The sequence below is a fragment of the Myxocyprinus asiaticus genome, chromosome 32 (assembly GCF_019703515.2).
Source record: "Myxocyprinus asiaticus isolate MX2 ecotype Aquarium Trade chromosome 32, UBuf_Myxa_2, whole genome shotgun sequence".
NCBI lineage: Eukaryota > Metazoa > Chordata > Actinopteri > Cypriniformes > Catostomidae > Myxocyprinus > Myxocyprinus asiaticus.
Genome location: NC_059375.1, coordinates 10,489,075 through 10,504,746, shown reverse-complemented (window position 1 = coordinate 10,504,746; position 15,672 = coordinate 10,489,075). Strand labels below are relative to the sequence as shown.

The 15,672-nt window shown below is 36.8% G+C and overlaps 1 protein-coding gene across 1 annotated transcript in view; it reads right to left on the bottom strand.

Moving 5' to 3' along the window:
• Positions 1-2,876: 2,876 nt before the first annotated feature.
• The window catches only part of LOC127422864 (protocadherin-15-like), a 427,222-nt gene continuing 414,426 nt past the window's right edge, over positions 2,877-15,672 (bottom strand). The window contains exons 35-38 of the mRNA XM_051666673.1: positions 11,628-11,666; positions 11,211-11,284; positions 9,744-9,873; positions 2,877-4,538 (exon numbers count right to left, since the gene is read on the bottom strand). Of these exons, the coding sequence (XP_051522633.1) occupies positions 3,966-4,538; positions 9,744-9,873; positions 11,211-11,284; positions 11,628-11,666 (816 nt within the window). The 3' untranslated portion in view covers positions 2,877-3,965. The remainder of the gene's footprint in view (positions 4,539-9,743; positions 9,874-11,210; positions 11,285-11,627; positions 11,667-15,672) is intronic.

Here is a 15,672-nt window from a genome sequence, read left to right as displayed (position 1 = left end):
GGCTCTGATAATGTTTTTATCCTAGGTACTTAAAACGGTAACTGTTTTTGTAACATAATAAATACATATTTTGCTGAAACTTTATGACATTGTTAGCATGATCCCTTGCAACGTTTTAAAAACCTCATTATTACATCCAACCTCATACTATGTAAGGCGTCACCAAAATGCCTTCCACCACATCTTAAATAAAACATTTTTAACTGGTTTGAAAACAGTTCTTATTTGCAATTCTGTATGGTGCCACCAGTGGTGCAGAAATAACACACTTGAGCTAAGAAAGCATTGCATTAACTTATACTGTATGATCCTGCAGTCAGACCAGTGAAGAAATGGACCTTATTCACAGTAGCACCATCTTGAAGTTTTGAGAGGCATGACAACGAGGCTTTGAGGAATAGACTTTCAGTCTCTTCAATGGGTTGTACTGTTTTTCTTTTTTATTATTATTATAAGTCTTTTGGATCGCTCCGCTGACTAAACATTGAAAAAAACCCATATCTTTCCAAAATTTTCAGAAGACAAAAAATTCAGAAAACATGAATTTTAGGATAGGAGCTTGATACAGCTTTATACTGTGCATGTCACTGAAGAGACTGTAAATCTCTGCTTCATAGCTTCGTTTTCATTCTTGTCAAAAATCAAATATGGCGCTAATATGGTCTATGACAACTTCTCTTGCTGGTGAAAAATATAGCCTAAAGCCCGGTTCACACTGTATGATCTTCACAACTATTCTGCCATCTGAGACAAATTTTGAGAACTCTAAGGTATTTCTGTCGTCGTAGAGTAAAATCGGCAGTCTTACATCATTTAGTTCGACATGCTCACTGACTGCTGATTAATTGCCCTTGCGATGATCTTTAGCCACTGACAAAGTTCTGACACAATCAGAAATTTTGGGTTGAAGTCCTGCAGTGACTACTCTTACGATGCCTGACTAATAAAGAACCAGAAGAAACACAGAATCTGATGATGCAATCAATGCGTCACCTACATTTAACAACAATGAAAGGGAAGGAGCACTACTTGGTGTGTGTGTATGTGTGTGTGTGAGAGAGAGCGAGAGAGAGAGAGAGAGAGATGTTCAACTAAAAGGGTTGATACTAGCTTGTCTATGTGACATGCCAACACAAATATGGTGTTGGCTAGCGTTATCTTCACATTATGATCATACTATGAAAATTTCCTCGAATTTGCGTTGTATAATGGACATTCCATGGTGTCCTCTTTTACCCTGCCATGACTTACACCAGACACTTCTTCTCTTTCTTGTTTTGTTTTGTTTTCCAGGCAAAATATTGCAAAATTAGTGCTATAGTTTGTTTTTGCTTGCACAACATCATTTTAATTTTGCACGTCTATGCGGATAAGACAGCATGGCGTGGACTGCTGACTATTGCCCAGTCAGCGCTGTTAATCATGAGTAAAGTCTGTCCCAACAGATGTATGTCGTACAATCTGATATAGAAGACAGTTGATGTCGCACGGTCTGTCTTGGGATCTTTACTGGGGTCATATCCTAAAGTATGACATGCAGCAATCGTGAAAGACAGAAAAAATAGTACAGCGTAAACCAGGCTTTAGTCTTACTTTGAATCAAGATTAGAGGTGAAGAAGCATCTTCTGTTGCTCTTACTAAAACGTATTCACAGAAATAACCTTACCACGGTAAAGTTTTCACTTTCATCTGAGTGATTTGTATATTTTGTCTACTTCCAATCACCCCCTCAACCACCCATGATGAAAAGACTACATCAAATACTCTCCTATGACAGTAAATGAGAGTTAATGACAGTAAATGAGAGTCTCCTATGAGAGTTAAATTTAATGTATTATCATACACATATTTTAAAAAGTAAACATACTGTATAATGTGCCTTCCTCTCTACTCATTGTACTGGTGACAATAAGAAAGAAATTGAATGGCTGGCCATGTGTGTGATATATATATATATATATATATATATATATATATATATATATATATATATATATCACACACACACACTCACTGACCACTACATTAGGTACACCGTACATATACTTATTAATGTGACTATCTAATCAGCCAATCATGCGACAGCAGTGCAATGTATAAAATCAAGCAGATACTGGTCAGGAGCTTCAGTTAATGTTCACATAAACCATCAGAATGGGGAAAAAAATTTGATCTCAGTGATTTCAACCATGGCATGATTGTCAACCGAGAATGGCCAGACTGGTTTGAGCTGACAGAAAGGCTATGGTAACTCAGATAACCCTACTATACAAATGTATAGTATACCGAATAGCATTTTAGAATGCACAACATGTCAAACCTTGAGGCGAATGGGCTACAACAGCAGAAGACCATGTTGGGTTCCACTTTTGTCAGCCAAGAACAGAAAGCTGAGGCTGCAGTGGGCACAGGCTCACCAAAACTGGACAGGAGACGATTGGAAAAACATCGCCTGGTCTGACAAATCTGGATTTCTGCTGAGGTACACAAATGGTAGGCCCACTGCAGATGTGGTCTTCTGCTGTTCTAGCTCATTCACCTCAAGGTTTGTCATGTTGTGCATTCTAAAACGCTATTCAGCTCACTACAATTGTAGTGCATTCTAAGATGCTATTCTGCTCACTACAGTTGTACAGATGGGTTATTATAGCCTTCCCATCAGCTCAAACCAGTCTGGCTATTCTCCTTTGACTGCTCTCATCAACAAGGCATTTCCGTCCGTAGAACTGCCACTCACTGGATGTCCCCATTCTGATTGTTGATGTGAACATTAACTGAAGCTCCTGACCTGTATCTGCATGATTTTATGCATTGCACTGCTGCCACACGATTGGCTGATTAGATAATCGCATGAATATGTAGGTGTACAGGTGTACCTAATAACGTGGTTGGTGAGTGTATATACAGTGTGTATATATACAAATATTTCTTATTCTGCCAATAATAATAATAATAATAACCATAAAAAACAACAACAAAAACAAAAGTTATCTTCAGTTTGGCACATGTCTTTAACAGATAATATTCATAATGTTTTTATATAACTTGGTATAAAAAGCACAAAAATATAGCACTCTCATTTCCGGTGCAAGTCCATCCAAATGACTGTGGCATTAAAGAGCACCTATTATGGTTTTTAAATGTGCCTAATTTTGTTTTAAAGATCTCATACAATAGATTTACATGCATCCAAGGTCAAAAAACACTTTATTTTGCTCATAATTTAAATTGCAGCATTACATTTTTTTCCCATTGTCAAAAACGACTCGTTCAATGATCCGTTCTAAAGGATTCATTCTAAACTCCTCCTTTCAGAGAGCCTACACTGCTCTGATTGGTCAGATGTCCCAGTCTGTTGTGATAGGTCTACCGCTTAGTGTAGTGTTTGAGGGCGGGTCAAAGCTGTTCGTGAGCAGCCAATGAAGACCAGATTCAGGTTTTTTGTTACCAAATTATGTAGGTTAGTACAGGAAGTCTGGAATTACTAACGACTTGTTTCAGGTGTTCAGAATCGGTTCTTTCTTTTGGAAGCCAATAACACACTTTGATTTTTTAAACTTTGCAGACTTTTTTACATTCACAAACAGCTATATAACACACTACATGTAAGGTAATATTTGAAAAACCATAATAGGTGCTCTTTAAGCAAATGTACAGTGCACCTTAGTGAAATCACAATTATTTTCATTGATGATTATTCACTTAAAATACACTTCAGCAAACATTTATTTTTGAAAAGCTATGAAATAAAAAGACAAAATAAATATTTATGAGTGCATACAATAGGCAATTAATTATTTATTTATTTATTTTTTTTTTTAAGGTACTTGAATGCAACAATCAATGAGAAAGCTCATTTCTCAGGGCCACGAAAAGCAAATATGTAACTGAATGAATGTGCAATTTCATCATTTTATGCTGCAAATTCTGTGTTTCTCCATAAAGACTGTGTGTGCGACAGAAGTTACAGTTTAGTCATTGGTATGTGCAGGTTATTCCAAGGCCCCATCCAGAGCTCCTCCTCATCTGACTGGGTGCGATCACTGTGCGACCCTAAAGGGTCCCTAACCTCCTGATTGTCCACTGTAGATTCCTGTTCATCCACATTCTGAATTCTTTCACCCCCTGTGTTCACAATGTTTAATTTGGAAGCTATGCTCTCTGGGCCTGTGGTGCTGGAGGCCAGGGACCCGCTGGAGGGCCTGGTCATGAGGTTCCGTTCATCCACAGAGGTGCCTGTGACTACGGGGGTGTTTAAAGGAAGTCGCTCTTCGTGCGTAACAGCAAGTTTGTCCAGTTTTTTAAAGTGCTTCCCCAGCCGTATTGGAGAGTTCAGTTTGATGTTGTTAGTGTGTGAGACTCGTCGTGTCCGGATGATTGAGCCATTCTGGGACAAGTAGATGCTGCCGTTGATGTTGCTGTGGCTGTTTACATTTGACAGCCAGTTTCTGTGCAATTCAGGGGCACTTTCTTCTCCAGTTGAACTGGTCTCGTATTCACGGTCTGCTATAAGCTTGATCCTCTTTTTTCTACCATACTGAAAAAGGAACAAATAGAAATGTAAGACAATGACAGAATAACAGTGTGCTTCTATTTGTACATGGCACACGTCATCAGAGAGCAAAACAACCAAACACACCATTGATGTCCTTTCATTAAATGTAATGTTCATTGACCAAATATCAAAGGATTACAGGCTGGGCTATTTTTTTTATTTTACCGATTAATTCGAATTTATGTTTTCACATGATTTTATATCTTTTTAAAATTGAGGTATTATGGTTTCACATAAAAGTAATAGCAAACACTATAGTTAGACATGCTGTCAACCCACCAATGGCATAATAAGGGAGACATGTTTTTTTTAACCAAAAGTCACACAAAGTGCAAATAGCCCATCAAATTTAAACTAACTCCACCCACCATTGCTGAGACCAAGCTCAAGACACCACAACAAATTTCTTAGGGGTCAATTGCTGGTCAAATGAAGGTGGGCATTTTCGAATTTTTCGCGATGAGGCAGAGACGTTGAACAGGTTAACGGGTTAGGCGTTTAGTGGGTTAAAAGAACGGAGAATGGAGTGACTATTTGCACTCCAATAGTCTGGTGGAAACACACTAGTTTATGACAGATTGCACCCTCATGTGTCACTGTAGTAGCTCAGAGTGTTAGGACGGCATGAGGATGCATTGTCATGCATTGTCATGCTGGCGATCTGGGTTCGAATCCCACCTTTTGTCATTTTCCCATGTCTCCACTCTTAATATTACCTATAATACTACTTATGATAACAAATAAAATTGTTGGCTCTTCATTTCAGAATGACCTTGTGTCAAAGAAAGGCACTGGACAAATATAATGGGCAATAGGTTTTCTTTTCGTCTGCCTGGGAAGGTCCCCCTTGGTCGTTTTGCCATCCAACTGGGGGAGCACAAGGAATGCCCAGCTATGATGAGCAAATGGTCTACCTTCTATTAAGTACTCACAAAAATGTGTTACTGACGTGACAGTTATGGGCGCTTCATATAAGATCGTTTGGATTTCATGGGAGATCACAAACCTCCACCGCTCTTTCTTATGGCATGATGATTCAGACAGACCTCTAATTATTGCTTTGATCTGTGACTATGTTTCAAGCTTAATGCATCTATAGTCAACAACTGGGAAGTGATCATTTTGACAAACTTTGCGATTTTAACTGTAATATGATAAACATGATATTATTATAGTACTGCACTGCTCAGAATGTGCAGAACTGTCTGACACCTAGAGGGCGCCACTGATTCACTCTGACTGAAGTGATTAATGTAGACTTTTGTGGTTTAGTACTCGCGCAAGACCATACTGCATTTTCAATCTTAATTCAATTATTTAGCAGCCATAATCAGCCAGTAGCCAATGTTTTTTTTTTATTTTTTTTATGTCTATTTTGTCACGTCCGTAACACAAGTTAATTTCCCGATCTAAAGAGAAAAAAAATAAAAATAAGTAATAAAATAAATAAATAAATCTGGACTCTGTCTGCAGGTGTTTATGATTATACATATAAATGGTTTGATATACTGGTAACTAGTACTCTCTAGATAGCTTACTTGCTTAGACAGCTACCTGTGCACATGACACATTCTAGATTTCTAGATAACCTTCTGGATAGAGTTAAATCTTTAAAAATTAGTATTTTGCAACTCTTATTTGAGTTAAGATCCCCCCCCCCCCCGCCTTATTTTTATTTTACAGATTGTAGAAATCATGAAAATAACATGGAAAAGATAAGAACATTTGCATCAAGGTCAACTGCCTTTAAAAAAATAAATGCTGCCATGTTGCTTTTAGATAAAGATTGTGAGTTGATGCCAGACTTTATATACAAAGTCACACGCTCTCAATATTTGCAGGGGACCCTTTTTTAATATTCTCCTCTCTCCTAAACTCCTCTCTCCAGCCTCTTGAATGTTTGTATGCCCCAAGATACAAAAAACAAGTTTGCAGTATAATGTAAGTACTGTAAATGTCTTTATAAATCATGCACCTTTTTCACAAATATATTAAACAAGTATAATTATTTATATTTATAATATATTATGTTGACAACTTTATGTGGTGCACTTTATTGAAAATTTGATTTGAATCATGCTGTAGTTACTTTTTTAGTTGACTAAAATTAAAAGTTGAAAAATCGACAAGAGTTGTGAATCGTCCTTAAGTTTGAAAAAAATTAAAATTATCGCCCAGCCCTAATAACAGTTTTTTTTTTTTTTTTTTTTGACATTACAACAAAAAGCTAATCTAATTTTGATCTGAGCACTCATTGCTGGTCTTAACTTTTGAAGGGTGGACTGTAATTGTAACTACAGAGGATAAAGCATGCACAGTATTTAGCAAAGGTTAAGGAGAAATTCCAGAAGTTCCCAGTAAAAGGAAGACAGGAAGAGGAACCCCAGTCAGATGAAGGCAATCAAAAGCCCAATAAAAAGTTAAACACAAGAAATGAAGGCAATGCCAAATCTTACTGAACATTTGAGAATATAATTCAGGAAGCATCGACAGCCTCAGCAGCATCTGAATTGGATTCCTCAATCTCTTCATCTAATTTCAAGTTTCTTCTTCCATCTACGGAGCCTGAACCATCACCCGGGCTATCACTGCTCTCTGGTGTCGTTTCCCCTTCTTCATTTTCAGCTATAGGAGAGAGTTTGTCAATCTCTAAAGTTCTTGATGCACTAATGCTGGCCATGGAGAGGCTGCTCAAGCTGTGGAAGCTAGAATCTTGTCTTCTTTCTGAGGAATGACTAAGGGATTTTGGAACCTGAGAGTCACCTTCTTCCAATTGCACTTTGTCTTCTCTATTGTCCTCATCATTCTCTTTTAGGTTGGTCTCTTCTGATGCTCTGGATCTGTGGATGGATGTAGATGAAGGCTCTGGCAATGACCTGTTACTGATTCTCCTGTAGACTGATGTTGTTGCTATCTTTGTATCACTGCTGGAAGAAGCAGTTGTAGACTTGAATTTTTCATAGGTTGTGCTGCTGTGTTTGGACTGAGGAGATCTGACAGCCGACACTGTTTCACTGTTCTCGGATTTGACACTCGCCTTTCTGCTACTACTTCCCTCACTTTCTGAACTTGACTCCTTTGCAGCCCCAGTCTCCTGCTCTGATTCAGAGCCAGCCTCTGTCTCTGACTCGTTTTCGGTTACTGACACTCTCTCTGTGTCTGACTCTTGTTCTATCTCTGTTTCACTGTCTTGGTCTGTCTCTGATTCCGTCTTTGACTCTATCTCTGTGTCATCTAGCTCAATTTTTGTTTGGCTCTCTCGATCTGAGTTAACAGGACTCTGGTCTTGCTCATCATCTGAGTCTAAACTACTCATATGTGCTCCTCCTTGAAGTCTGTATGAATGGTAAGGTGTGAATGACATGGCACTTCCAGTGTAAGACTGTTGAATGACATCTTCTGCGACTCCACCTCTCTCTCTGTCACTTCCCTCACTATCACTTGGAATACTCTGTGATTCCCTCTCGGAGTCGCTTACCACCCAAGAGATTGAGGTGATTCTATTACTCCCATGGTCTCCAGTCCCATTATTGCTGCTTAGAGAGTTCTTATGAGTCTGCAATGCTTTTAAGATGTTCAACTGGCTCAAAACTTTGCCAAGTCTTGTCTTGGCAGAAGGCATTGCCTCTTTAGTCTGGAAATAGCTGCCGTCAATGACAATGCTACTGTCCACACTGTTTGAACGTTGTATCAGGGCTGGTTTGGGGTCATCGGTACTTCCTGCTTTCTCCTCAGGAAATATTCTGTTGTTCTTCCACAGTAAGTGGAATTTAGCTGGAGGGCCAGACATTCTGTCGAACATTTGGCCAAGTTTTATGGGTGCTTTCAGTTTAGTTTCAGCCTTTGAGTGATGAGGGTGTGTGCTGCCCTCTGCTGGCTCAGGCAGTTGTTGTTTAAGCCTTGGAAGGTGGTCTCCAAAAGCTAGTCTAGGGGGCCTATGTGGTGGAACGCCACCTGTAGGTGGAGCCAGACTTCTTTGTCGCCTGGCAACCTGTTATATTGATTTAAGTCCAGGCTATTTATCATTCAAATACTGAGATCAACAATTCATTTCACATTATCTATTTCACTTTGGTACATAATACATTCTCTAAGGGACCTTTCACATGACTTGCATCAACATTCCCCAATACACTGAACGCTGTGGAGGGAGATGCCAAGCTATGACATTACTCCTGGTGCTATGTTGTGCACAGGTCAATCATTGTAACAAGACACTAAATTGAACAAAATTTTATATTTGACCCCGTTTGCTGTTGACCTTTTAAAGCACAGCCAATGATTACCAGATAATTTGTATGACGTGCAATAACATTGGCAATGCAAGAAAGGAAATCAAAACAAGATAGAAGTGAGACCAATCTTGGTGTGGCGAGATGCGAACCCTTGTTCTGCAAAACTCCATCGTGATTCACCCTAACCCCCACTTTAAACATACCCTTGGTAGGAGCAAATGTGCTGTTTTGAGAGTTTTCTGCAGATTGCGGTCTACCCTCTAAAAAATACAGCTCGATCTTGTCCTCATCTAGATACATCAAGCTGTAAGATATAATGTTAAAGGTATATTATGACATTTAGAGAAAACCATTTGATAAGTCTATCTGCAATAGATTATCTGCAATGTATCAAAGCATTCACCATTACTTTTTTTCTGTTCTGAGCTCCAATACTTGTTATCTCTTTCGTTTGCTTTCACTGTGTTTACTATTTACTGTGTACATGTCTGGCTACCTTGCTATCTGCAACGCTCTTTACTTAAAGGTCAAAATGGTGCATAATGATTTTGTTGATTTGTCATGTAAAATGGCCTTAAGTCCCTGCTGAAAAGACCAGCATTGCTGGTCACCAGCTTATATTGTGTTTTTGGTGCTGGTCCCCCATGGGATGCTGGTGTTTCCACCAGGTTTTTTAACTAGCTTAACCAGCTTCACCAGAAAGACAATGCTGGTCAACCAGCTTCACCAGCTATGCTTTGCTGGTGAAAGATATGGCTATGCTGGTCCACCAGCTAGACCAACACCAAGCCAGCACTAACCAGCATAACCAGCCTAGAACAGCATGGGAATTGCATGCTGGTTAAACTGGTCTTTTTAGCAGAGGTCAGAGGATAAATGTAACTTTAGAAAAAAAATAAATAATAATCTGCTATTTGCATTGGCGAAACAAAAAAATAAGCGTAAGTATTACCTCTGCCTCTGATTCATGCGGGCTGTAGTAGTAGCTGCCGTCATCTTCCATTATCACCTTTCCATATTCATCATACATCCCTGTTGGAGAGATCAGCTTCCGTCGGCTTCCATAATGAGGTAGGTCATGGCTAAAAAACAAGATAAATTAATTAATATACCGGAAACATTAAAACAAACGCAAACATTCCCTTCTTATACAAGCAATGTGGAAAAAAAAGCACACAGCCATTCACACAGAACATGATGACATTCAGGACCACCCAATTTATTATTATTTATTTTTTTCATCTTAAGCATTGGTATTCACAAAGTGTCACAATAACAGTACACAACACAAAATTAGAAATGTGCAGTAAAAAACATGAAATGAAACTTTCAGGACAGACAAATGAATGGCAAATCCAATAAGTAAAATTTTACAGTAGGACCTCCACATAAAACTGTACAGGAAATGTCAGATCAAACCTGCTTTAAGGACTTTGAATGTTCCTGGGGAGCAGCAAGGTGTTTGAACCGAAATGCAACTTGGAGAGCTCATTAATTTCACAGGAAACAGGCTGGAATTCAGGATAATACTGACCTTCATCAGCCTGCAGAAACTACAAACTCTTTTGACATGAAGGCCTTTCATTTGTATTTATTGAGCATGGAAAAGCTTTATCTTCAACCACAGCATACTTAGAGGTTAACCTTTAAGAGAGAGTTGCTCCCGATCAAATTTGTATGCGCTTTGAGACAGTGAGAAAACTTCTGTAGCGTTAAATTTTGCTTCCAAATTTCTTTGATCCTTTTCAATTACCGTCCACTTCCTCGGGGGCTTTTCAAGAAATCCACAGCCGTTAATTTAAAGCATCTCTTCCTATTTTCTCCTTCTCATTAAAATGCCATATGGACAATTTACATGGTACATGCATGACTAAATTATTATCTTAACTATTACAATCGGAAAAGACCCAAATGGGAGGCCTGATCACACACCTGAGAAGTAATTGATAGGTGCGTAGGACACAAGCTGTAGCAAAGTCAATAAAAAAAGAAAAAATCCTGCAGAATATCTTAGCTTGCAAAGAGTATTACACAATTTATTTATGGCAACATTTCAGTCACACGACCTTCGTCAGGCATTTAGTTTCAATATATTTTGACTTATTTACCCTCTTGGAAAATATGCGTCTTTAAATTAATCTCCTTTGTAACACCACCACTACAGCTATACGCATTCAGATTAGTATCTTAAGCCACTGATATCATTGCCGTTGTGTCTCGAGCTTTTTCTGTTACTGTTTCTGAACACAAGAATGCATAAAGTGCAAACGCTCCCTAAGAAACACGTCTCATCAAGTGAACTTTAAACCAGCCTAATTATGGTTGATTTAGAAAATTTAAATGAGAAAATGAGAGGTATCCAACAAGGTGTGATCTCAGGCAGCAGCTCAATTTGACTGTAAAATGAACGCTCACTCACCCGTGGTCATAATTATAGTAATCCTGTGTATAATAGTCCTGTCCCGGGTCGATGCCAGACTCCATAGAGAGTTCCTGTGGTCAAAGGAAAGAGTGCATCACTTTATGAGAAATCCTTGGACAAGTCAGATGAAATTGCTGCACAGCATATAAAAATTGGTTTGTGAATTTCTTTGTTTGGTAAAGGCTGCATTACCCTCTTTGAAAAGTGACATCAGCATATAGGCAATGTTTTGAAAGTGTGTGTAAAATAACACAAATATGCTGATGACAAAAATATTTATAGTGTAAATAAAAAACAGGAAAATCATGCATACATATTAGAGTCTGTGTTTATACAAAATCCATATTCATTAAAAAAGAAAAAAAGAAAAGAAAAAAAGAGTTTTCTGTAAGGAGAAATAGAGGGATTCACTACCTCTGGTCTCAAGAGAGAAGGCCGGAGCAACTGCTGTTGCTACAGATCGAGTAGAAGACAAACAAAGCAGAAACAGAAGAAGAGAAGAGGAGGAATATTACATTTCTGAATCTGTGTGGAAGTGAATAGGAAATATACTGTACATGTTTCAAAAGTCTGAGATTGCATTTTCTAATTTCTCATTTTTCATTACATAACATATTATGAGCATTATAATTTGAGTTAAAAGTTGAATTACAAAATTTACTTGAACTTAAAATGAGAATTCCACAAATTTTCTTTTGCTTTAATAACAGCATGCACTCGAGCTGGCATAGACTCACAAGTTTATGCAAAATGACGATTCATGTTATCCAGCAAGATATGATATATTTCAAAGTGCATATTGCAGGTTTTACTCACCTTTCTGATTTATATTTTTCAAAATCCTAAAAAACGTTTATTTTTTACTGTATATCACCCTAAAGGGTTTTATTATGCAAATAACGACTGGCTGACTGTATAGAATCCCACTTAAAAAAATGATTTTAGTTACAGAAACAGACATGAGAGATATGAAAACTAGCAGGAAGTTGCCTGGGACAACAGTTAATTATACAGTCAGGGTTCCCACTCTTTTCAAGGCTCAATTTTCCAGGACATTTCCAGGACATTTTATTTGCCCAGCAGGCATAGTATTTAACCTTTCCATGGTCATATTGGTTAATTTGACCCTTTTGAAATTTTAACACCTATTTGCACCAACTTAAATATATTTTCGACCTGAAACTTCATGACATCCTCCACAGAATTTCATGTATTTATAAACAAAGCTACAAAAAAAACAAAACAAACAAAAAAAAAATCTTCAATTTCAAAAGCTTGCCACAAAGACCCTCTCTACTTTTGGTCTTATTTTGTTCCTCTGGGTGGCAGCAAACACTAGAAAAATATTGTTTCCTCTGCCGTCTGAAAGGCAGGGGAAACCACAACACAGCTTTAAAAATATTTTAATAAAAAAGCTTAAAAAGCTTGTAATAAAGGATATTTTGGCCCTATCTCCCTACTTTTAGTCTTAGATCACTCTACTAGATGGCAGCAAACACTAGAAGAGAGAGAGGGGAAGCCTTGCCGCAAAATGGTAGAAAAGTTCAAGATGTTATTATAAGGACATTCTACATGCTCAAATGAGATATAATAAACACATAAACACCAGATAAAAAACAAATAATAATAATAATAATAATAATAATAATAATAATAATAATAAAAAGTAGAATACATGCAAATTAAAGTTATTAGTTATTGGAATGATTTAAGACCAAAAGTAGAGAGATAGAGCAAACAGAGCCTTTATTACAAGCTTTTGAAATGGAAGATAAAGAGGTCAGTTTGACCATGGAAGGGTTAAGCAAAACAACACGAGAGGTCATGATGTATATTATGGTTATTTTTTCTGAATTCTATATTTGACAGCTGTATACAATTTTATCATCAAAATGATGTCTAATCAAATGAATTCATTAAAAATGTATAAATTTTTCAACATAGCGTTGCATTATCTTATAAAATGCAGCTTTATATATATATATATATATATATATATATATATATATATATATATATATACAAAATCCTCACAGCCCAATCCGAAACATCACTGGAGATATTTTTGTCAAATGAACTGCTGCACAACAGAACATCACAGATGTAAGATATTGCTTTAATAAATTATTATTATTATTATTATTATTATTATTTAATTATAGAAAATATTACATTTCCAAACAGAAGTAATATATTTATGTATTTACCCCATTTCAAACATATATTTAAATCAAGCTTTTATTTTGGCGTTTTGTGTGTTTTTGATGGTAGATTCTCACCCCCGGATAAGCAGTTCGCTTCATGTGTGATTATTGTGTTATTAAACACCAAAAAGCTGTGATTTCATTAAATAAATATTTAGTCTGTATGTGCTGCTTGCTTCAGAGTGCTCTGCTCTCTGTCATCTACTGCACACACAGAGCCCTCATGATGATCATGATTAGGGCTGTGCAATTAATCATATTTGAACTGCAATCACAGTTTCTGCCTTTCACAGTTAATTAAGCATAATACCGTCTGCAGTATTAGTATTAGTGAGCTAGTAAGTATTAATTGCATCCAGGTAAAGCATTCCCTGTTTCAAGGTTTACCCGCAGAAGTTTATGAGTATCGTATGTCTTGTATGTGCGGCACTCTGATCACAAGTCTAATGATAAAGTGTTTCAGCGGTCTCAGAGCGGTTCTTTGCTCGATATGCACAAATGTCATCTCGTGCTCTAATTATGTGCTATACGCAGAGCAGATGTGCTCGGAATTTGGTCCGGTTCATGTGGCTCGCTAATGTGCACTGACCGTGTTACATTTAAATTGCTACAGATTTACTTTGTGTACATTTGAGTAATTCCAAATATGTTTGTCTATAACAAATTTCTAAACAAATCTAAGTAACTCCATGGCACCGGGGTTTTGTGGACAAAGGAGGAGATGAGAGCATTTCACCAATGTTTGGAAGGAGAACCACAAAGCTGTTATCAACTCAAACAAACACAGAATCAAAAAACACACAGTCTTCCTTCAGTTGTCTGCTGAAATAAAGGCTTGAGACCATATAGCAATGCTGCATGCTAAATCATTACAGAAATATAGTACTATTGTATATTGCAATAAAACTATTAATAACAATGTAAAAAAAAAAAAATTTTTTTTTTAAAGAAGACTCAAGTGTGAACAGCCTCCAGAGTAACTCTTTTTATTTGTAGTCAAGCATGGGCAAAACATGACTTAATTTTGGTAAAAAGGAATCACCTACTAGTTTGTAGTTTTAACACCTTGTTCAACATGAGAGCTGCGTTTAATTTTATGTTTTTTGTGTGTTTTTCCTTTAAGAACTGATATTTAAGCTTGCAACAGTGATTTTTTTGTTTGTTTTTTGTGACCAAATAAAAAAATAAAAAAACACACAAAAAAACAAACAAACAAACAAACTTGGTAACACTTTCTATGAAGTCCATATTTATAATGCATTGTAATATCATTATTAATGCATTATAATGCATTCATAATGTCTCATAATACGTCTTATAATATGTTATAACTTCTCATAAATAATTGTAACTCCAGTTATAATACATTATATTTAACTTATTAACTTATTCATAGTTATACCTAAAAGAGTATATGCCTTGTTGTAATACAAAACCATCCAATTTTATCCTCAAAAGTTGTAATGTAATACACAGTATTAGGTATTGTAAAAGTGCTGTCTACAAAAGCAGCATAGTGTCAACAGTCTTGACATGATTGACGTGATCATATACCATTATAGGTGGTTTTGACTTGCTTTATGTAAAAATACAAAAGCAATGTCTTCTTATATACAGATTAAAATTTTGAGCAAAATAATCGTGACTATCATTTTTATCCATTATCATGCAGCCCTAATCATGATGCGTGTTTTCAGTGTATGAGCAGCAGGCTTCACAAATTCATTTTGAAGCATACAGCACATGCAGATTATATATATTTATTTAATTAAATCACAGCCTTTTGCAGTTTAATAACCACACTAGGACATATCACAATTTAAATTTGATTGATTGTGCATTCAAACATTTTCGTCCCATATATGTCAAATTCAGTGATATTACACATTTTATAGCTAATGCAATTTTTATGAGTGTATTCAGTGATTCCATCTGTGTTTTCCACAACACAGTCCTGCGGATGGAAAGGCCTTGTTGATAAGAGAGGTTAACAGAGAATGGCCAGACTGGTTCGAACTGACAAAGTCTACGGTAACTCAGATAACCGCTCTGTACAATTGTGGTGAGAAGAATACAATCTCAGAATGCTATTCTGAGATGTGGGTTGGCACTGTTTTGGCAGCACGAGGGGGACCTACACAGGTGATTTTAATGTTGTGGCTGATCGGTGTACATTACTTGGTGGTAGAATTTATTCAGATTATTAATATTAAAAATTTAACAATTGATTGTACATTAGTGTCTCTTATAATTTT